At 53.2% G+C, this 22,761-nt stretch overlaps 1 protein-coding gene across 1 annotated transcript in view; it reads right to left on the bottom strand.

Moving 5' to 3' along the window:
• The window catches only part of jbug (filamin-type immunoglobulin domains fbug), a 224,453-nt gene that overhangs the window by 179,597 nt on the left and 22,095 nt on the right, over positions 1–22,761 (bottom strand). The window contains exon 2 of the mRNA XM_065447642.1: positions 20,221–20,484. Coding sequence (XP_065303714.1) covers positions 20,221–20,484 — 264 coding nt within the window. The remainder of the gene's footprint in view (positions 1–20,220; positions 20,485–22,761) is intronic.

Here is a 22,761-nt window from a genome sequence, read left to right as displayed (position 1 = left end):
TGCCAATTATTCAACGTGCACCCAAAGCACGACAGACGGAACTTCATCCCGGTACACGGGAGATCATCGAGTTACTCGTCATCACAGGGGAGACACGACGTCAAACAGCGAAGAAGAGGCAGGGGACGATCACAGGCTTCTCCTGAGCTGCGCCACCCACATTGAACTATTGGCAGCCAACTGCCTCGCTGTTTTCTTTCTTTCATTTTGCTCACCCCACTTCGCCCAAGTCTTCGCCGCCTACCGCATACGCGTGCCTGAATAACACGAACACAGAAGCGGGTTAGAAGCGGGCCGTTGACAGCGCCCTCTGTTCGCATCAAAGGGAGGAATTCCGCCAGCACACACACCGTATGCGCGCCCCGTGCTGTGAACGAGGCCGGTCAAGGCCGTCTACGCGCCGAGCGTACTGAGCTACAGATCCGGTCCCGCGTCGGAACAGACACAATCGCAAGCCGCGCCGCTGGGAGCCGCGTGCTGTACGAGGTTGTAAGCTGTTCGCGCCCTGCTCAAAGCACCGAGCGCGCCGTGTGGCATGCATGACCGAGTGCCGTTCGATTGGAAAGGCCGTCCCCATACGCGCCACGATGAAGTGGTCTACGGCTGCAGCCCGTGGAGTGTGCACTATGCGTTCAGAACGCAGCGGCCGCAGCAATCGGAGCGCAACGCTAGCTGGATATTATATAAATACTGTGTTTCGAGATAAGCACTCCCGAATCGATGTCATATGCAGTGCACCTCCCTTTTCAATTGAGCAACCAGGTACAAAGAAATAAAATAAAAGAAGGAAAAAGAAACGTCACACACACACACACACACACACACACACACATATATATATATAGTACTGCCTCTTCACCTGGTTGTGATCGCGCTATGACGCGTAAAGGTGACACCGTGAGTGAAAGTCAGGAAAACGAAATAAACCGCTCCTTGACAATTTGCAAGTATACCATACGGATTCTCAACCTGTCAAATTCAGAATGGAACCAGAACTGCACACGCATGCAGCAAACAGCCATAGCAATCCTCGTGATGGGCTCCTCCCCAGGCTGTCAAATGACCTACACACAAGACTTCCGATGCCGCGAGCCTAATGAAAACTTCCAAGCACGCGAGGAAAATTCTAGAGAGTTCCGTGTCACAAAATTTGTTTGACAGAGAGAGTGTGGTTGTTTTTATAGGCACTAAACGCTTCGGCGTTAAACGAGAATATATATATATATATATATATATATATATATATATATATATATATATATATATATATATATATATATATATATATATATATATTATAGGGGTATTACTCAGGCTCGCGCGTGCGCACCTGACCCTTCTCTGGATCGCACAGCGCCGGCGGAGCGGCAGTCGCTCCCTAGCACTTTCGCAGCAGCCCTAGCAGTCAGAGCTGTGACCCCTAACCTGCGGTTCGCAGTGAGTTGCGACCACGGCGGGTTCAGGCCAGTGGGGACAGGGTGAGTCTCGACCTAAGGTGTTTATTCACCTTAGAGTACAAAGATTCCAACAGACAACAACAGCCACAACACATACAAATACAACACAAAACACAACCACAGCGGCGGAGCATTCCGCACGTCTGGGGTGAAACAAACCGCACAATGTGGGAACCACAAAAGAGGCTGATAAGAGTTCAGCTCACCCAAAGTGGAACCGCGCTCGGGCCCTGGGGCGGTGAGTCGCACACAACGGCCGGGCGCAACAGGGGACGGCGTGCGGCGGTCTCAGCGGCTGATTTGAGATGCGGCCGTTCGCAAGCTCTTCTACCGTGAGACAAAGATCCGTCGGGGGAATAGCGCTTCTCCCGAGCGGCGGAGAGGAGTCTCCCCGGTTCCAAGAAAGGGAAAGGAGGGAACGGGGTGCCTTGGCTGCAGCGTCGCGGCCAGGCGCGAAGAGCAGCGGGAGTGGCGAAGGTGCCCTCTCCTCGCTACCCTCCGCGAGCGAGCACGTGATTATCGCGTGATAACCGCGTGGCCGCTCCGGAGATATCGGGATGCGCGTGCGATCCCCACATCCCCCCCTCCTTAAAATAACCCTTTAGCCGCTAAGAGGCCGCCGTCACCTGAGGCTTTCCTGCGAGAGGGACATGCTACTCCGACAGCAACACGGTTTGAGTCCGTGTTGGTGAGGGAGCAGCTCTAGCTGCAGACCGTCGTTGTCGCCGTGTAGGTGGTCGCGAGCCAGGCCGGAATGTTGAAGGATGGTACGGAGCAGCTTGACAGCAGCGGGATGCAGTGGGAGGCAAGAAGGGCGCTGGGTCCAGGTCACCTTGCGTCTCGGCGGCGTCACCTGCCCAGTCGGACGTGCCGGGTCCGTGGTGGCGAAAGGGTCCCTGGATTTTTCTTGGCTGCCTCGATTACGCTGACGCGATCCCCGAACCAGCCTCGAGATGGCGCAGGACAGCTCTTTTGATGTTCTCGGAGGTCGATGCCCTCTGGTATGGTCGAACGCTTTTCTTCCGGTTCGTTCCGACACAGCTCGCCCCCTCGCGGGTGTCGGCACGCAAGATCGGCAAAGGCGCGCCGACCCGGCCCGACGATGGCTTGCACCTCGCTGCGCAGCAGGGGTCCACTCTGTCCTTGCGGGAGGAGTGTACGCTCGGCCTTGAGGCTGGATGCTTGGTTGCGGGGCTTGCAACTCGGTCGCGGAGCTGTGCGGTGCGGTTCGGCGAATTCTGCGCCGCTGCGACCATTCCGGACCGGAAGTCGTCCGCTGCATCTCTCACCTCGCTGTTAGCCGCCGGAGGATGTTTTCTCGCCGCCCGTTGCCTGCACTGCGCTGCTGACTGCTTGCGGCCTGCTCGTCCCCACCGGCAGTGGAGATGGTCTTTTCCTTTTTGCTTGATGGTTGTTGCACGGCTCCCGACGGGCGGTCTGCTGCTGCGACAATTCTGTTAGCCCCTCTCGCTTCTTCCAAAGAGAAAGCGCGTGCTCGCTCTGGAAGCCTGCATGCTAGACATCGGAGGAGCATTCCGTCCGATATCGCGCACAATAAAATAGCCTCCGCGAACCGGACAGAGTTAGTTCTGCCGAGATCGCAAGTTATAATGCCGCACCGGGCTCGAACGTCGAGCCGTGCCACCCGATGCCGCTGCCTGCGGGCGCGGGAGAGCATTCTCCTCGGGCCACTCGTTCCCTCTGTCATAGTAGGGTTTGAGATCGCAGACATGCACCGGTCGGCTGATCGGTCTTAGCTTCAAGTCCGCCAGCCTGTACACGAGCGAAGAGACAGTCTCTCGCACCCGGTACGGTCCTGTCCATTTCGGCGCCAGAGAAGCTGAGAATTTCTTACTGGCGTCGCTCAGGACGTGATTCCGTCTCAACACCAGGTCGCCCACTTTGTACTGAACTTCCCGATGAGAGCGGTCGTACTGCGCTTTCTGCTCGGCACGTGCAGTGCTCAGGTTCCGTCGCGCTTTTCGTAAAGCCTCCGTTACCTTCGCGCGCAGCCCAGTCGCATAATCGGCGCGTGCCGACGAAACAACCAGTTCCGTGCTGCTTCGTTCCTGTAGAGTAAGTTCTACCGGATTCAACAGCTGCCTCCCAAGGTTGAGGGTGGCGGGGGTATACCCAGTCGATCGATTCACTGTCGACCTGATAGCAAATCCAATTTCAGGAAGACAAGCGTCCCACTCATTGTGCGTCCCCGCAAATGCAACTAGCATGTGCTTGATGTTGCGGTTCACACGCTCAGTGGGATTCGCCTGGGCATGGTACGTGGTTGTTCTCCTGTGCTTAATGCCGAGAGCTGCACAAGAGTCCACGAAGAGTTTGGCAGTGAAGTAGGACGCATTGTCCGTTATCAGCTGCTCAGGATAGCCGAATCGTGTGAACACCTCGATCAGCTTTCCCATGATTACGCGTGCCGTCAGCTTCCGTAGGGGGAACAGTTCCACCCACTTGCTGAAATGGTCTGTGACTACGAGAAGGAATCGGTTCCCGCTCGGTGTCCTGGGGTAAGGCCCCATGACGTCACATGCCGCAATTTGCCACGGTGTTCGGCTATTGATCGGCTGCATGAGCCCGGGTGGGCGTCCACCACGCGGCTTCACGCGTTGGCACACGTTGCAAGAGCGGGCGTAGCGCATCATATCCCGCTTCATTCCAGGCCAGGTAGCAAAGCGGCACAACTTTAGATAAGTCTTAGGGCCACTTGCATGCCCGGCCAGGCACGTATCGTGAAAGTAGCGTAAAAGTGCTCCTCTCAGCGTGCGTGGAATCACCGCTTTGAAGGACTCGTGTGTATCCTTCTCCGCGGGAATGTATCTCAGCAGGACGCCGTCAGAGTCTAGCAGGTAGGAATCCAACGCGCTCACAGCATTACCAGCTGTTTCGGAGCGCCGCGCACCCACAGCAATACCAGCTGCGTCCATGTGCGCCGCGGCCGCGCCGCCGGGCTCCCGGAGCCCCTCAAACACTTTCTTACAAAATGGATCCTCCCGCTGTGCCTCTAACAGCTCCTTTCTGCCGAACACGCTCCCCACTGAACTGACGCAGTCCAAGTGGTTCACCCTTTCGTCCTGAGAAGGGGGTTCATCCGCCCTTCCTTCAGGACCAGCGCCGTCGAGCATTGTAGCAGTTACTCTGCTCTTCGGCTGAGTCACTGAGGGGTCACGATGGGTATTAATATTACCCCTCCTGACAACCTCAATCGTCGCAGCGGTTAGTCCGCTCTCAAGCTCAGTTTCGGGCGAGGTGAGTTGAGTAGTAATATCACTCTTCTCACAGTCAACGGGCGCGCGCGAAAGTGCGTCCGCCACAACGTTGTTCTTTCCTCTCCTGTAGCGAACGGTAAAATCGTATCGCTGCAGGAGAAGTGCCCATCGCGCGAGCCGGCCGCTCGGCTCTCCTAAGCGCCTAAGCCAAGTTAATGCCATATGATCGGTCTCAATTATGAATGGGACTCCATCAATATAGTAGTCAAACTTTTTGAGAGCGAAAATGATCGCTAGACATTCCTTTTCGGTAACAGAGTAATTTTTCTCTGCGGGAGTCAAAGAGCGGCTGGCAAAAGCTACCGGGCGCAAGCTACCTTCGTGCTGTTGGAGCAAAACCGCTCCTAGGCGAAGGTCGCTGGCGTCCGTATGAATGACAAATTCTTTGTTCAAATCTGGTAGCCTTAACTCGGTGGTTTCCACGAGCGCGTTTACGAGGTTGCGCAGTGCCTCCTCTTGCTCGGGACCCCACCTCCACTGCTCACCTTTCCTCAACAGCATTGTCAAGGGGGCTTGCAGTGCAGCGCAGTTTGGGATGAACTGTCGATAGAAATTCGCCAGCCCCAAAAAGCGTCTCAGTCCGCCTATGTCTTCCGGTGACGGGTAGTTCAATAATGCCTGAACCTTGTCATCACACGGTAGAAGGCGTCCATTATCCAGTTCAAAACCCAGTAGCGTTACTCGGGTTGCTGCAATCTGGGTCTTGGTCGGGTTTAGCGTTATCCCCGCAGACCTCAGACGCTCCAACACGTCCCTGAGATGGCGTAAGTGCCCATCAAAGGTACGCGAGTATACCACAACATCGTCCAGGTAAGCAAGAGCGTGGTGCCACCTTGCGTCACCCAAGACACGGTCCATCAGGCGCTGGTAAGTCGCAGGCGCACCGACAAGTCCGAATGGCATACGGGTAAACTGGAAAAGTCCCCTGTGACAAGTGAAGGCAGTCTTCTCTCGGTCACAGGGATCTACCTCCACCTGAAAGTATCCTCTGCTTGCATCGAGCGTAGTGAAGTACTTCGCTCCGCCAACGTTGGATACGATCGAGGGAATGCTAGGAAGCGGATATGCGTCCTTGCGTGTCACCTCGTTCAGGCGGCGATAGTCAACACAAAGGCGGGGCGTCCCATCCTTTTTAGGAACCAACACCACAGGAAAACCCCATGGGCTGTCCGATCTTTCAACAACGCCTGTATCGAGCAGTTCGTCCAGAGCGCTGTCTAGTGCTTTCCTCTTAGCCAAACTCACCGGCCGAGGATTACACTTCCACGGAGAGGCGTCGCCTGTCTCAATTTTGTGCCTGTATAGCGTAGTGCAACCAGTGTTGTGCCATCACCACAAGCCCGGATTCCGAATCTGCAAGATGCAGAATCTATCCTGCGAGCGCCCTAATTCTCCCTTCACAAGTCAAGATGCTGAGCCGTCAGGCAGCGGGGTCCTGCGGGAGAAGCCTCGGCGAGCCGCATGTTTGGACGTGTCGGCGTGTGCCAGACAGCCCGGCGCCGCACCTCCCTTTGCCTGGAGGTCTCCGCGCGCGCGAACTTTGAACCGGGTGGCCAGCGCGGTCGCTGGTTGGACCCCTCGGACGACCGTCGTGTGCTGACTTTGTATTGGGCCGTTTGAGTGACAATGGTTCTCGGGGATTATAAAGCGGCGAGGAGGCCGCCTCGAAAACAGGATCCGCCGACCCACCGGGAGACAGTGTCGCTCCCGACTGGGGTGAGATGTGTCACGCGTTTTCGCCGGACGTCGTCGTGCGAGAACAGTCGCGTTTGTTGTGAGCACTCGGCCCCAGTGCCGACCCGTTCATGTCCTGTATGATAACCTGTATATAATGTATAAAGTCCCTTTTGTTATTCTCATCGACGCCAGGCTCGGAGTCTTCGCTACCAACGCTCTGTCACGAAACGGGTGACGAGCGCTACGGGACCACAAAGCCGTAATCGTGGTGCAGCGGTGCAAGTTCGTAACACTGCTGGCACCGGTTGAAAGTCGTAACACTGGATGGCAGCTACGGGATTGACCGGCATCAGCTACCTCGGCGCGGTGAGTGCCTGAAGTTTACCTCAAACACCAGACTTTCTCTGACACAGGTTATAGTAGCTAAGGGAAGGATTTGGTGTTGCATTGTGATAACCTTGTGTGTTTCAAGCCTAGTAAGAGTGTTTTGAAAACCAGGGGATGCTGAGGGGGTAAACAGGGCAGTGTGTGAAATACTTGCATATGTCTTACTAGTAGTGTTATAGTAGCGTACGGCAGGTATATTCAAAAAGGGTAAACAGCAGGAGGACAGTGTGAACGATGGAGAAGTACAAGGTGAAGGAACTTCTCGAAATTTGTGAGGAGTTGGGCATTGAGTTGGGCTCAACTAAAAGAAAGAATGCGATCCTTGAGGTCATGAGGACTGGGGACGTAACGGCGGAGGAAGCCGCAGAGGCCTGGGCGGATATCAATGAACGTCGGGAAAGGGAGGAGAAGATACGTTGCGAGCGGGAAAGGAGAGAACAGGAACGTCGCGAAGAGGAAAAGGAGGAAAGGAGAGAAAAGGAACGTCGCGAGGAGGAAAAGAGGGAGAAGGAACGTTGCGTGGAGGAAAGGAGAGAGATTCGTGAGCACGAGCTTAAAATGAAAGAGTTGGAGACCCGAAATAACTCGCCAGCGCCTAGTCTCACTTCTAACGGTCCAAGAATACGCGATCAACTTCCACCCTTTGTCGTCGGAGAGGATATGGCCAAATACCTCGTGAAATTTGAGCACGTGTGCGAACGGAATAGCATTGAGCGATCCCTTTGGGCACAGAATCTGTTAGCGTTGCTTCCTGGGGAGGCATCAGACGTAATAACTTGCTTATCGAAAGAGGCGTTTGAGAGCTACAGTGATGTGAAGGAAGCGCTACTGCGGAAGTACAAATTGTCGCCCGAAGCTTTCCGGCAGAGGTTCCGGTATGCAAAAAAGGGCAAGGAGTCGAATGTTGACTTCGCGTTTCGTCTAAAAGCCGACTTGGTGGAATGGCTGAAGGGCGAAGAGGTTTACGACGACCGCGACAAAATTGTCGAATGCATCGCGTTGGAGCAGTTCTACCGTTGCATTGATGAGGATGTCCGGCTCTGGCTGCAAGATAGGCTAAAGGAGGTTAAGCTAAACAAGGCAGCAGAGTTAGCGGAAGAGTATTACACCCGCCGCAGCTTACACAGCAAGGCAGTGCGTGTAGAAAAAGCAGATAAAAGAGATGGGTTTTACGGGAAGCCCGACGAACGGAAGGAAATCACGCGTCGCGAGTTTCGGGACGACGAGTCCCTTCCCAAAGAAACTGTAAAGGAAGGACAGAATGCATCTCAGAATGATGACGATGGTCCGAAACAGCGAAACGAAATGACGCGTTCTTTTGAAAAACGGAAACCGTTAACCTGCTACAATTGCAAAAAGCAAGGGCACATCGCTGCAAGCTGCCCAGAGAGAATTGCTTTTGCAACGATACAGGAAACTCACAAGAACATACGTCTATTGGAGCCCTATGTGCAGGAAATTAAGGTAAACGGCAAGAAGTGCCGAGCACTGCGGGACTCTGCAGCAACTATGGACGTTGTTCACCCGTCTTTCGTCTCCTCGAGTGATTTTACGGGAGAGTGCGTTAGGATACGGCAAGTGGCCGAGAAGGAGAGTGTCTGTTTACCGATCGCAACGGTTATCATTGAAGGAGAGTTTGGGAAACTTAACACCGAAGCCGCTGTGTCAGCCGCCCTCCCGGAGCAATTTTCCTACCTCTTCTCAAATAGCTCGGAGCAGCTGCTGAGGGATCAGGGCAAATCATTCTTTGCCGACGTGGCGTACATGGCCCCCACGCGATCCAAAGCGCGCCCGCTGTCGAGGGAACTTGACTTAGCGTCGGTGAGCGAAAGGCGGTGCGGCACACGGACCGATCACGGTAACTTGAGTGGCGAGCAGTCACGGGAGAGGCAGAGCTCGGAGGCTGGCCTAGACGAGCGGGTCCTGGAAGTGAGTGGGAGTGACGCGTGCAGTGCTAGCCGCGGTATAGACTCGACGCCGCAATTAGGCGACGCGGGCTCCACACTCGCTCCGGTTTCCGCCAGCCGGCAGGAGCAGGCTGCAGTTGAAAGAGAAAGTCTGATTCGCGAGCAACAGGAAGGCTGTTCATTAGCCGATCTGAGGAAGAGCGTCAAACGGGGAGTGAAAAAAAAGAGGGTTTCATTTGGCAAGGAATCTGGCTTATTGTACCGCCGCTACACGGATAAGCAGGGTCGCAAATATAAGCAACTTCGGATTCCGCGAAAATATCGCCGGGAAAAATGAATGACCTCATTTGCTTCCTCCGAAGTATGTTTTCGGTCCAAGTGATTTCAAGGGGACCATTCTATTTGTCATTATTATTGCTGATTAATAATTGTTTCTATTTTGTTGCGTTGTTAATTTGAAAACTGGTTGTTTGAGCCTTGTGTACTAGATCGTGCACCTGCCTCCTGTTGCAGCGGGAGCAAAAGGGGGATAGCTATTTAGTTAGGTTGATTTGGATTATGGCCTTGTCTGGTGTTTGACGGGAGACAGAGGGCACTTGTTCGTGTTGGGTGTTGCCTTTTGCCGGTCGGTTTTGCAAGCTGCAGAACGACCAAGCGGGACCAGTGGCGAGAAGCAAGGTCTTAGGAACGACCCGAGCGGAGCTGGTCAAGGTGCCTTGGCGACAACGTGGTGAGCAGAGCTCCTGTCCTGGCGAGTCGGACCTGGGCACGTGAAGTTACATGGCGTCCCGACACTGGACGTGAACTTGGACGAGCCTGACGAACGTGCGCGCCTGGCATCCGAGCCACGTGGAGGCAGCTCGTCTTCCCGGCGCCTTATCTGAGGGCGGGGATGCTGTTGTGCCATCACCACAAGCCCGGATTCCGAATCTGCAAGATGCAGAATCTATCCTGCGAGCGCCCTAATTCTCCCTTCACAAGTCAAGATGCTGAGCCGTCAGGCAGCGGGGTCCTGCGGGAGAAGCCTCGGCGAGCCGCATGTTTGGACGTGTCGGCGTGTGCCAGACAGCCCGGCGCCGCACCTCCCTTTGCCTGGAGGTCTCCGCGCGCGCGAACTTTGAACCGGGTGGCCAGCGCGGTCGCTGGTTGGACCCCTCGGACGACCGTCGTGTGCTGACTTTGTATTGGGCCGTTTGAGTGACAATGGTTCTCGGGGATTATAAAGCGGCGAGGAGGCCGCCTCGAAAACAGGATCCGCCGACCCACCGGGAGACAGTGTCGCTCCCGACTGGGGTGAGATGTGTCACGCGTTTTCGCCGGACGTCGTCGTGCGAGAACAGTCGCGTTTGTTGTGAGCACTCGGCCCCAGTGCCGACCCGTTCATGTCCTGTATGATAACCTGTATATAATGTATAAAGTCCCTTTTGTTATTCTCATCGACGCCAGGCTCGGAGTCTTCGCTACCAACGCTCTGTCACGAAACGGGTGACGAGCGCTACGGGACCACAAAGCCGTAATCGTGGTGCAGCGGTGCAAGTTCGTAACACTGCTGGCACCGGTTGAAAGTCGTAACACCAGGCCGCTCTGTGAATACGGCATCATATTCAGTCAGAAGCGCTGAGAGGCGAGCCTTTTCTTCCCCCGACAAACTGCTTGAGTCGTCCAGCAGCGGGTGGTATCGTTCGCCCCTCACTGCGGCACAGTCTGCCACCGCAGCGGGGGTTATGGGCTTTGCGGGAGGGGAGCAGTTCCCCTCCGCGCCTCTTTTCTCAGCGCGGCTGGCCGGACGGCATTTCGACCCGGCCGCAACCGTTCTGAGGGACCTTTTCGGGCAATCGTTTGGTCGGTCTGCGCGCGAAGCATCATCGAACGAAGTTGTCTCTGACGCTTTTTGAAATGGAACGAAAGGTTTCAGGGTGCCACATGCTCGCTCCCTATATCCTCCGTTGCAGACGTCAATAACAATGCCCGTCTTGGCGAGGAAATCTCTACCAAGAATTATAGGAACCGACAAGCCGGGAAGGTGAGCTAGGCGCTGTCGCCTCACCCGTTTCTCCCACCGCACCACAAGCCTAGCAGCACAGCTCGCGTGTGCCGTGCCGCTGGCCAGTCGGAAGGTCACATTACTCTCTCTCAGTCGGATAGCGTTCCGACGGAGATGTTCACACACCTCGTCGCCAAATACTGAAGCGCTTGCTCCTGTGTCTAACAGCGCAAAAAACCTGCGCCGGGCGACTGTAACCTCTATGAGCGGGACTGGCGTGTCGCTGGGTAATCCAAAACGACAAGCCAGCGGGGCAAGGAGTTCATGTGTCTCACTTCGCACCGCTGTAACCGCCGCCGGCCATGCAGCATTGCTCACCGGCGGCTCCGCTCGTTTCCCGAAAGCGCGTGCTCTCGGTTCGCAGGCTGTCTGCAATCCCGGGCGAAGTGCCCCGGCTGGTTGCACCGATAACAGAGGAGAGCCGGCCTTTGACGGGCTTGGCGTCCAGTGCCTCGCGCCGTTTGACCGTTGTTCCTCTGTATCGACTGCTCCCTTGCAGGTACGCTCTGCTCTCGCATCATCGAGCCGGCATATCGACCACGATTCTGCATACCTTGGCCATCGGCAGCGCATGCTGCACGCATGGCATAAGTGTACGGGTCGAGAGCCCGGTCAGATAAGCCCCAACCGTTTCTCATTTGCCCGTCACTGAAAGCAACCACACCATCTCCACCGGAACGAGTGCGAAAAGTGTCCCCGTTCCACGCGCATCGCGGCTCAAGTGCCCTCGACGCTGTGGGTGGAGGTCGGTATGAGCGCAAGGCGAGTATGTCCGCCTGTATGCGCTTTGCCTCCGAGGCCAGCTCATCCAAATCCCTGAACTTGCTGCCTCTTAGGTACGCTTCGAAGGTTGGATGAGCTTGTCGCGTGACTCTCTCCACCTTATCGCAGTTCGGAGCAGAAGGGTCAGCGGTACGATAAAGTTCGTCCATCGCCCTGACGTACTCGAGCAAGGATTCGTCCGGATGCTGAGTACGTAGCTCCAACTCGCGCCGCAGACGACGCTCGTAATCTGCGGGCAGGAATTCCTCGCGTAATGCCGCTCGGAACTCGGCCAGCGTGCTAGACCGGTAGCCAGTAAGCCGGAACCAGCGGGCAGCGTGATCAGTCAACGACACTGGTACGACGCGTTCCAGCATCTCGTCATCGGACAGCCCCGTTGCGCGCTGGTAAGTCAGCACGCGATCGAGGTAGTCGTTGACGCTAACTGAATCATGATACCCGCTGTAGGTGGGTAAGTCCACCCTCACTCTCGGTCTAGCAGCGGCGGCAGATGTCAGCAGAGTGTTCTGCACGGCACCTGTCAACCTCTCAATCAAGCGCATCGCATCATGCAACAGTGCCTGTTGAGGCTCGCTCTGGCCAGTAATGCCTGGCACAGGAGCAGAACGCGTCGAGCAAGTATGCCGCAGTGGCTCCATGCTCTCCGCAAACACTGGCGAAGGGTTCGGCGTAATGTGCCTCACGCCTTCAAGGGTACGAGGCTCGCTCTGGCCAGTAATGCCTGGCACAGGAGCAGAACGCGTCGAGCAAGTATGCCGCAGTGGCTCCATGCTCTCCGCAAACACTGGCGAAGGGTTCGGCGTAATGTGCCTCACGCCTTCAAGGGTACATCCTGCCGGAGAGAGCGCCTCGTGTGTAGCGCTACCCTCTTCGAAGCTTATCAAATTCCCAGGGCTAATGTTCGCCGCAGGGCATGACTGAGCGGTAGCAGTTACCGCCGCTTCGAATTGTTGCCTGTTGGTAGCAACCTGCGACAGCGTATACAACGGCTGTAAATCAGCCCCGTATGCTGCCATGGTTCGTTCGTGTCGTGGCAATCACTTACACAAACAGACTCAACCTGTCACACCTCTGGCCCCACGTTGGGCGCCAAATATAGGGGTATTACTCAGGCTCGCGCGTGCGCACCTGACCCTTCTCTGGATCGCACAGCGCCGGCGGAGCGGCAGTCGCTCCCTAGCACTTTCGCAGCAGCCCTAGCAGTCAGAGCTGTGACCCCTAACCCGCGGTTCGCAGTGAGTTGCGACCACGGCGGGTTCAGGCCAGTGGGGACAGGGTGAGTCTCGACCTAAGGTGTTTATTCACCTTAGAGTACAAAGATTCCAACAGACAACAACAGCCACAACACATACAAATACAACACAAAACACAACCACAGCGGCGGAGCATTCCGCACGTCTGGGGTGAAACAAACCGCACAATGTGGGAACCACAAAAGAGGCTGATAAGAGTTCAGCTCACCCAAAGTGGAACCGCGCTCGGGCCCTGGGGCGGTGAGTCGCACACAACGGCCGGGCGCAACAGGGGACGGCGTGCGGCGGTCTCAGCGGCTGATTTGAGATGCGGCCGTTCGCAAGCTCTTCTACCGTGAGACAAAGATCCGTCGGGGGAATAGCGCTTCTCCCGAGCGGCGGAGAGGAGTCTCCCCGGTTCCAAGAAAGGGAAAGGAGGGAACGGGGTGCCTTGGCTGCAGCGTCGCGGCCAGGCGCGAAGAGCAGCGGGAGTGGCGAAGGTGCCCTCTCCTCGCTACCCTCCGCGAGCGAGCACGTGATTATCGCGTGATAACCGCGTGGCCGCTCCGGAGATATCGGGATGCGCGTGCGATCCCCACAATATATATATATATATATATATATATATATATATATATATATATATATATATATATACGCGACTAAATAGATAAGCACGGTCACGGAGGCATGAACTCTTTCTCCACGAGCGCTAGATTGAATTACCGCCTTCAAGAACCCATGTATGCTGCACCTGCTCAGCTTTTACTGGCACGCGCCTGGTTTGGCTACGTCATCTCTCTGTCGTTTCGTTTCATGAAAAAACATTCGATATCTGAAGCTTCTCGACGACTCCTTCCGTTTGGCCTGAAGACGTGACTCTCTCGGCCAAAGTATAAAGTTCGCAATGACACTTTTAATTTCCTGTGCTCTCGAGACGAGATTTCCATGCATACTTTGCATGGAAAGAAGCCTCCCCGTTTCCAGGAGGCTTTCTTATTTCTGTTTCGCATATACATATTGATAATCTCTGTTCTGCTTACCTCTCGAAACTACACATGCACATATTCAATACTCCCCTCCTTCATTCTGCCTTTTTCACTACTAATTCAAGTTTTGATTGTCCATTCATATACGCGTACCGTTTCTCTGGCTTCACCCTGCAACCACGAATGAATGTATAACGCATTTGGGAAAGGACGGCTTACATGGCCCATATTAGCAAATATATATATATATATATATATATATATATATATATATATATATATATATATATATATATATATATATATGGGTTAGGGAATGTGAGAGGATTGGCGGCGTCAGGGGTGTCCGCATAGATGGGCGTATACTACCGCACGCCGGAGCGCCCGCAGCGCCACCATCACGATTTCGTTGACTCAAGGAGCCATATAGAGGCCGCAGTCGAGATAAAACACTTGCGATCGCGATGACGCGCGCGCACGCTGTCGCGTACACCGCGTTGCGCAGCGACATGCGGCGCTTGGCGAGCGTGGTGTAACTCGACGGATCGACGCTGTCGCGGACACGCTTCGTCGCACGTCACATGCGCATGTCCCAAGGAGCGTCGACATGGAGCGAGCAAACAGCGAACTTGTACGTCCTCTCCCGAGAACTATGCGGCAAACAGCCACGTATGCGTTGCAGACATTGGTAAACCGACGCTCCGAAACCACACTCCATCCGGCCTTCAATGTAAGCGTGAGCGAATTCGAGCATGAGAAAGGCGCAATCTCAAGTCGAGCACGTCGCAAGCACGTCCAGGCGTGTGACGCGTTAACTGGTACATATACGTTAACTATATACTGAGTGATGGGTTACATTTCTGGACTGGAATTGCATTTTCGACACGCATAAAACGATGTGTGACTGCCCAAAGCGTCGTCGATTACATTGTCTTGCGAAAGGAAATAATTCTGAGGATGGCACCGGTATTGTGATACGCGCGCTGGAACTTGCGGTAAGAATGCACTGTTTTTCCAAATCCTTTTTTTAAGAAAATGCTGTTTTATGCAATGAAGCACAAAAATAACTGGAGCGGCAGTGCATTTTGTCGGACCCTTTCAACATCGTTATCACGAAACTGGTGTAGTACTGAAGATTCGTCCGAGTGGATATGCCTTGCGAACTCGCCAGCAACAACTCGTAAATTTAAATACACTGTAAAGTGATTAATTAAGAACTCAACGGTGTCATTACGTTACTTATTCAATCAAGCCTTTTTGATTTCTCGTAGACTGGCAGCCTTATCGAGTAATTTAGTTCAATGGTTAGAATTGTGCTATCTGCCATAGGCAATTTCCAAAAAAATTAATGCAGCTTAAAAAGAAAAGGCCCGATATAGCAAGCACTAGCACAGAAGTCAGCCGCTAGACCTACGAGTTGTAGCAGAATGGTGACGCGGGCAAAGTGGACGTGATCCACGATATAAGCCCAGCACAAGATGACAAGAACGACCAAGGAAGAACACAAGGACGAGCGCTAATCTCCGCTCGAGAGAAGCAGCGCTCGTCCCGGTTATTATTTTTGTTTCCCGTTAATCATCCTCGTCCTTTTGTGCGCTGCTTGCAATGCAACTTAAGATGTCCGGTCCAAGCCAGTGTCCCGGAGGCAGGAGTAACTACAGCGCCTTCGTTGTGCGCAAAGCCGTAGCAGCGCTACATGCTCCAGGGTCCAAGACTATATTTCGCGACTCGAAGGAACTTCCACCTCAAAATTTAAAGCAGATTTGATTACTGCTCTTGAGGACGCAAAGCAATCGGCTATCAAGAGAGGGCTTGTATTTTGCGAGGATTCCTTTTTTTTTTAATTTCCTTCTGCTATTCGCGATTGGCTCGCGCGAGGCCTGGTCTTCGTTATCGCCAGTACCGGTCACTCGCTGCGACGGCTGATAGGGAACGAATAGAATTGAAAGGAAAGAAATCCTTGTACCTAACGCAGTCCCAGCCAACGCTTATACCGCTGCATCGACGAAATCGTCCGTAAACATACGCGCGAACGCCTCCCGACATCCACCCCAGTATACCTCCCTGCCCTCGAGCGCAGTGTCTCTCGTATAACAGCGCTATCGCTGCCGACAGCCAGCCCCGGAAACGCGAGACCTCTGACACATCACCAGAGTGAGCAAGCCGCGGCCACGGACTTCGGCGGTGATGCACGATCCGCGCAGTGTGTGTACTGGGCTATCGGACGAACGTTGCAGCAGCAGCAGCAGCAGCAGCAGCGACGGCCAGCTCACCGAGCCGGCATGGCGTGGCGCGGTCACGGCGCCGCTTCCGGTCGTTGCGCCGATAAGTCGCTGTCACCGCGCATTTCCCGCAGAAAAGTCAACACGCCTGACGATCGCATATACACAGCGGCCACTCCACCTGCCGCTATCTTACAGCGGAGCCCGTGGCGATAACGGCCGCGGCGGCGGGGCAACGTGGCTAAATTGAAAGCAGAAGAGCCCCCTATTAAACGAGACGGTTTTAGGACCGGTATACTTATATTATTTATACGTAACCTGGTGCCTAGGCGTTATCACACGCGCGCGGTCGAGCGGCACTGACTTGTGGGTTAGTTTCTCGTTCCTTGTAGCGTACAAAAAAATCCTCTGCATATAGCAAAGAGGCGGAACCCAAGGGCTCTCAGCTAACTTCGACTGAAGGAGAAAGCACACACAATACATCCGTTGTGTCTCATTTCTGTATCAGAACAGCCTATAGATGCGAATGTTAAAAAAGCAGCACTTTCAACGAGTTGAAATCTACGTGCAGCGAAGCTTTGCGTCAATGCATAAAGAGTCGAAACACGAGTTTGTGTTTATTCTTCTTTTCTTTTTTAACGGCGGATGCGCAAAGACGAGCGCCATCGCGGTGGGGCAATGGTTGAAGGTAAAAATAGCGGGGCGTCCAGGCGTTATTCTGGTTCTTTCTTTTTTCTTTTCCCCGCACGGCCGCCTCCACCGCTGCCTCGGATGCGCGGAGGCAAGCGCCAACTGGTGGTCTTTCAAGGAACCCAGCGGCGGTGACATCGCGCGCGTCCTCCGCTGTGATTGGTTGGTCTATTTATTTGCAAGAGAACCTCTACACAGCACCCACGGTCACGAAAACCCGGCGAAGTTCGCAAAGTTTCGCTTTAGAAGATTCACCGACGATGACGATAATCCCTAACGCGAAATTTGAGCGCAGCTGTTACGTGTTTTCATTTGGCGATAATTGGCTGGCGCGGACAATTTGTCTCGTACGGCACGTTGCATCCGGAGCGAAGTGTGGTGCGACTGCCTCGCTTATCAGGAGATCGACCGCGAGAGGCAACGCGTGGGTTACGCGTGGGGGTGATTCACAACAGCCGCTGCACGCAGACCTCCGCTCATGCAGCGCTTTGTTTCCATACATGGTATATCGGCGGAGTCATCGGTGAACAGACGACGCGCGCTACTCTGGCGCCATCTCGTAGCCATCGTCGCCGCACAGCCCGTCTTGCGCGGCATTACGCTCTCATTCTTATGCTTTCGCCATACCTTCCTCCCCCACCTTCCGCCTCATGGTTCCGCTGCCGCCATCCTGCTTCGCTTTCCCCCTCGCGCTCTCTTCGATATCGCCGTCTTTCATCCGCGTTCACTCTTTCATCCTTCGCTGTGCTCGTTCGCTCGGGTACGAGGGACGACGCCAAAGCTCGCCGCAGGAATGGGCGCCTAGGAGCTTCAGTCTAAAAAAAAATGGCTCCCCTGTCCTCACCCTTCATTTGCATACGATACATTATTTTAAGCTGACACGTCGTCGATGAGCGAGCCTGAACCCGCTCACGAGGGTGGGGCAAGCGAGAAACGCGCTATGAACGCTACAGAGAAAATTCTCAGGAGTTATCTGTCAATTTCTTATTGTCAAGAATTTAAATTACTGGGTTCAACCCTAGAATAATTACAACAGCTCAATTTTCGCCTTCCTAATAGACTGTCATTGCTGCAACCAAATATCAGGGTCTGAGAAACCTCCTTCCTACACAACTGGTTCCCGCGCCTAAATTGCCTGCAGCCTCCACATGGTGACCTTAGGAGTGACTATGTGTAGTTGTGAGGTCTGAGTCTGATTTATGTGATTTATGTATTTTAAGTGTTGCTACGGTAGAGTAATTGCCGGCAGCAATTGCAAGGCTAATCCCACCAGTAGCCTACAACCACTCAACTCAACTCAACTCAGGTCTGAGCAATGCCTTGGTCTGAGTCGCAGCGTACAGAGGCGGCAGTCAAGTGCCAGGGGCAGTGTTTCAGTGTCTGGAAGCACCCCTCCAATATGCCATCAGTTTGAACAGGTTCACACTATTAGTACATAAACTACTCATAAGCACCCTGAAGACGCTCCTCAGTAACACAAGAATGACAACGCCAAGCAAATTCAAGTCCTGCGCGAATCAAGCTATAGTGCTGCAGGTTACTAATATATACGGTACATATATTTGTAAATAGATGTGCCTACGTATAGAGGTCGGACCTCATTTTGTTTAACAGCAGAAATGTGGAACTAAACTGTACAGCTCCATACCACATATAGGTGTCCTCTCTACAGGTTTGGTTCGTATTGGCTATCTGGAGGGCGACAACCTCCCAAACTGGACACCCTTCTACAGTACTACCTACTGGGTTCACTACGCACAGACAGATGCAGACGAGCCACCGCTGTTGAGGCCCTTCGAATGGCAGCCGCAACCATTAAATTAAGTAAATTACGATATTTCACGCGCATGGCAAAACCACGATCTGATTATGAGACACGTCGTAGTGGGGGAGTCCGGATTAATTTCGACCACCTGGGGTTCATTAACGTGCACCCCAGTGCACGGGCGTTCATGCATTTCGCCGCCATCAAAATGCGGCGGCCGCCGCGGCTGGGATTTGATTCTGCGACTCCGTCCTCAGCATAGAACGCCACGCCAAAGCCACTAAGGAACGACGGCGGGTCGCAATTGTTACCTTGCACCACCATTCTTTCCTACACCCACCAACATCTTCCTGCCCTTTCGGCCTGGTGGCTCACGGACGGCACCACTATATATGACAGACCAACAATATCTGGCAATACATTCCAGGCTTGCCTGGCGGAATACACCAGTGAGCCTCTGGACTAAGAGGCTTTTAAAGGGCCCCTCCCTAGGCCCCATAGCAAATTTTGGTTATACGCTGGAAGTTGTTACGTGTCCTCTAGAGAGCATTCGGCCGCAAAAAAAATTTTTTTTTTAATCGGCGCATTAATAGCCGATTAATAGCAGGCGAGCTCCACTGCCAAGTAAGACGCTCTCTCCACTCGCCCTGTCTAGCCTACGCAAGCGAAATTTTTTTTCCCTACGTTCTCCCATTCTGGACCTCGAGGACTGCGCGGCGCATACGTCACAGGCCCCGCCTTCATTTTCTTTTTTTGCTCCTCGCTTTTTTTTTTCGGCGCTACACACTTTCGCCGACGGCGTCGCGCGCGAGCTGTTGTCTCGTTCACGCAGCGCACTATTTTGCGCGCTATGCACAAGGAAACATGACTAGTGGTATAAGTCAGTGCTACACGGATCGCAGAGCGTGATCACGCGCTGGAATACAGTAGAAAATAGCATAATTTCGGTACCTGAACATGTGACCGCGCGACCGTGGGAACAAGCAGACAAAGCGGAAGTACATCTCTCTTGCTTCGGTGCGAAGTAAAACAAAAGAAAAACGCGCAGACATTCCGTTTGTGTGTTTTATTATTTCTCTAAACTTCAATTTACCAATTCAAGCAAAAGATCGCACAGATAACAGATGTTGTCTAGAATAATTCTCGAAGTCACGTCACCACGAGCGACGTTACATTGCGGACACGATTACGTAGGCGCAGGGGCACGATTACGACACCGTCCGGCTTGGAGCGGGGTGGCCGCGAGAAGGAAAAATGGCGTTCGGTTTGAAATTTCACATCTTTCCGCGGCGCGTATCGATGTAATACTTTGCAGACACGATCGTTACCGCGCAATGTAGGCTCTGCGCTTGTCATCTCAATATGGCCACACCTGGTGATGGGCCCTTTAAAGCGCTAACCATTACTTTGGTTGTATAATCTATCTATCTATCTATCTATCTATCTATCTATCTATCTATCTATCTATCTATCTATCTATCTATCTATCTATCTATCTATCTATCTATCTATCTATCTATCTGTCTGTCTGTCTGTGTCTATCTATCTATCTATCTATCTATCTATCTATCTATCTATCTATCTATCTATCTATCTATCTATCTATCTATCTATCTATCTATCTATCTATCTATCTATCTATCTATCTCTGTCTGTCTGTCTGTCTGTCTGTCTGTCTCTATCTATCTATCTATCTATCTATCTATCTATCTATCTATCTATCTATCTATCTATCTATCTATCGATCTATCTATCTATCTATCGATCTATCTATCTGAAGGCTGCTCACCGATATTGACGAGCTTGATGTTGTCCTGCGCCATGGCTGTGAGCGCCGTCTGGACGTTCTCCAGACACTGGTGCTGGTTCTGGGGCCGTGCGATGCGCCGCAGGCGGCGCTTCTGGAGGGCCTCAACGAGCGATATGAGCCGCAGCCCGTCGCTGAGGTCGCGCCGGAGGTCGTTGACGACGCCGGCGCCCGCCGGCCGAAGCTGCTCGTTAACCCAGTTGGTGAACGTCTTCTCCTGGATCTCGACCCACACGAACTCGTCACCTGCGGCGAAGGAGTGCACAGAGCGCGAGGTATAAGGTAGAACCCTCGAACACGGCACCCGCGGTCACGTGCGCCGACCGTACGCTTTTATCCAGAGTTCTTGGATCTATGATATGTCCAGTTCCTAAACATTGCTTCAAACTATACTAGCCATCATAACTATACTCCAAACTCTGAGCACGTTCTGTGTACCTTTCCGTGGTCGGTTAATGATTAACGCGTCACTAGCGGGCCACAAAATGAAACTCCCGCTGCCACCCATGACTTCTGAGATAGGAAGCTATATGCTACCAATCGGCGACTAAAATGTGCTCTAGATGGCCAAATCAACTGATAGAATGGTACTGGTTGGAAATACTGCTCCTTGGCTATGCTTACAGTGCGTGGCTGTAGACTTCATCTGGCAGTTGTGCTAAGAAAAGTGGCGTTTTATAGTTAGTCTTGTTTTGTGGTCCATATGCGACGCAACAGTCAGCAGCTCTCCACGTTTTCCGTTGCTTTTGTTGTAATGCAGTCATTTTGCCAGCAAGATGTGTACTCTGATGATGACGCACATGGTGCCCCCAACAACGGCCACACTTGCGCCGACTGCAAGCAACTTGTGTTACCCACCGCCAATTAGCACCTCCGCCACGAAGATGTGCCGAGCTACGATGGGTGGATCCGACCCCACTGCAGCCATGGCGTCTCTCATGGCTTTGGCCAGGGAATCCGGGCTACTACACGCGCCTTCCACTTCACAATAGATTTTCTTCCCTTTGTAACACCTCTTATTAGGCGAAATAATCAATAAATAAATGTATAAATAAATAAATAAATAAATAAATAAATAAATAAATAACATTTTTGGTTTCTGACACCAGCACTGACAACTGTCACGTGTGGTAGAAGGTGGGTAGGGAAAATGGGAGTATATAGGATGAAGGGGACGCAGTCAGAAATGGGTGATGAAGACGACCTCTCCAGTATAGAAAGTTCGGGAGGGAGATTAATGTGTTTTGTTTGTGTGCCATGGTTAACATCCCTACTTTCCTTTGATCTCTCTCTCTCTCTCTCTCTCTCTCTCTCTCTCTCTCTCTCTCTTCCTGCGCGCCATGTCTTTGCCCGGCAGCATACGCTGTTCGAAGGTGTTGGGGGCGCTTTCTGTAGACGTGGAAATGTGCGTATGCACTTTGTGAGGAACATCTGCGTTCGCTAGGCAGTCCCACATGATGCGTGAGGCGCCAGCTTTGAGACATTCGCCGCATCGGGCATCCGTCTACGATATCTTCATCGTCCGTGGTCTGTATGGCTCGTGGTCGGATTCAATAAAGACACCTGCTACGACCTTATAATTCGTTGGAAATGTCGGGTGTTGCACTAATACCATCGCGGTTAGCCGGAGAGCGATCCTCGTGGGCCCTTCTTTCTCTGATGAACTGAGCCAGCCAATTAAGGTGTCCGGCTCTTGAAATGTGGGACTACGGGGAGTTGCACCACTGAAAAGATCTGTTTTTGGCTATAAAACGAGCACACGAGGTCACGCGGACGAAATGGGCGTACTCCGACCCGTCAAAAATTGTTTTCATGTTGCGCGTAGAAAAGAGGCAGAAGCAGTGAGCATAGCAACATTGAATGGCTGACGCTTTGAGGCACGTACAACTTGTTTCTTGGAAGAAATAGTTAACCCTGTTGTTCGCGAATTGATTTGCTGAGCACATGGACAGTGTAGAGGCTTGAAAGCGTGTGCCTGTTATTTCTCTTCTGAAGAGCGCACACATTCGCCTAAGGACTTCCCCGCACGAACCACTTCACTCCATGGCAAAGAATGGATCAGGCAGGCGAGCATGACACAAGTGCCGTATCATAGAAAAGGAAGACGCCTGTGGCAAACATGCCGCAGATGTCAATGACGCATACAAGCGCGCAATGCGGCGAACCAACGGCGAAGTCTGGAGATGGGAGGCATGACATTTTTCCTTTTTTTTTTTGCACATGCCAGTGGAATACAGAGTCGTTCTGCAAAGTGCAGATTCAAGGAGCAGAACTCACCACCGAAACCTTCACGCCACGCATTTCTGCAGGCCGCATTTCGGACGGCCTGTCGTCGTCTCCCTGATTCGAGCATGAAATATTTGGGACGCACGTGGGTCCGCCGCCTGCGTGTGGCACGCACCCGAACGGATTAGCGCGCTTTCGTCGCGGCCTTCTTTTCGCCGACCACGACATCTCTGGCGTGATGGATCAAATTGGCACGTGTCAGATATGGTGCGACGCTTCCGGGATGATTTAAAGAGA

This window comes from Dermacentor albipictus, chromosome 1, assembly GCF_038994185.2.
Source record: "Dermacentor albipictus isolate Rhodes 1998 colony chromosome 1, USDA_Dalb.pri_finalv2, whole genome shotgun sequence".
Classification (NCBI taxonomy): Eukaryota; Metazoa; Arthropoda; class Arachnida; order Ixodida; family Ixodidae; genus Dermacentor; species Dermacentor albipictus.
This window is presented reverse-complemented; position numbering and strand designations above follow the sequence as displayed.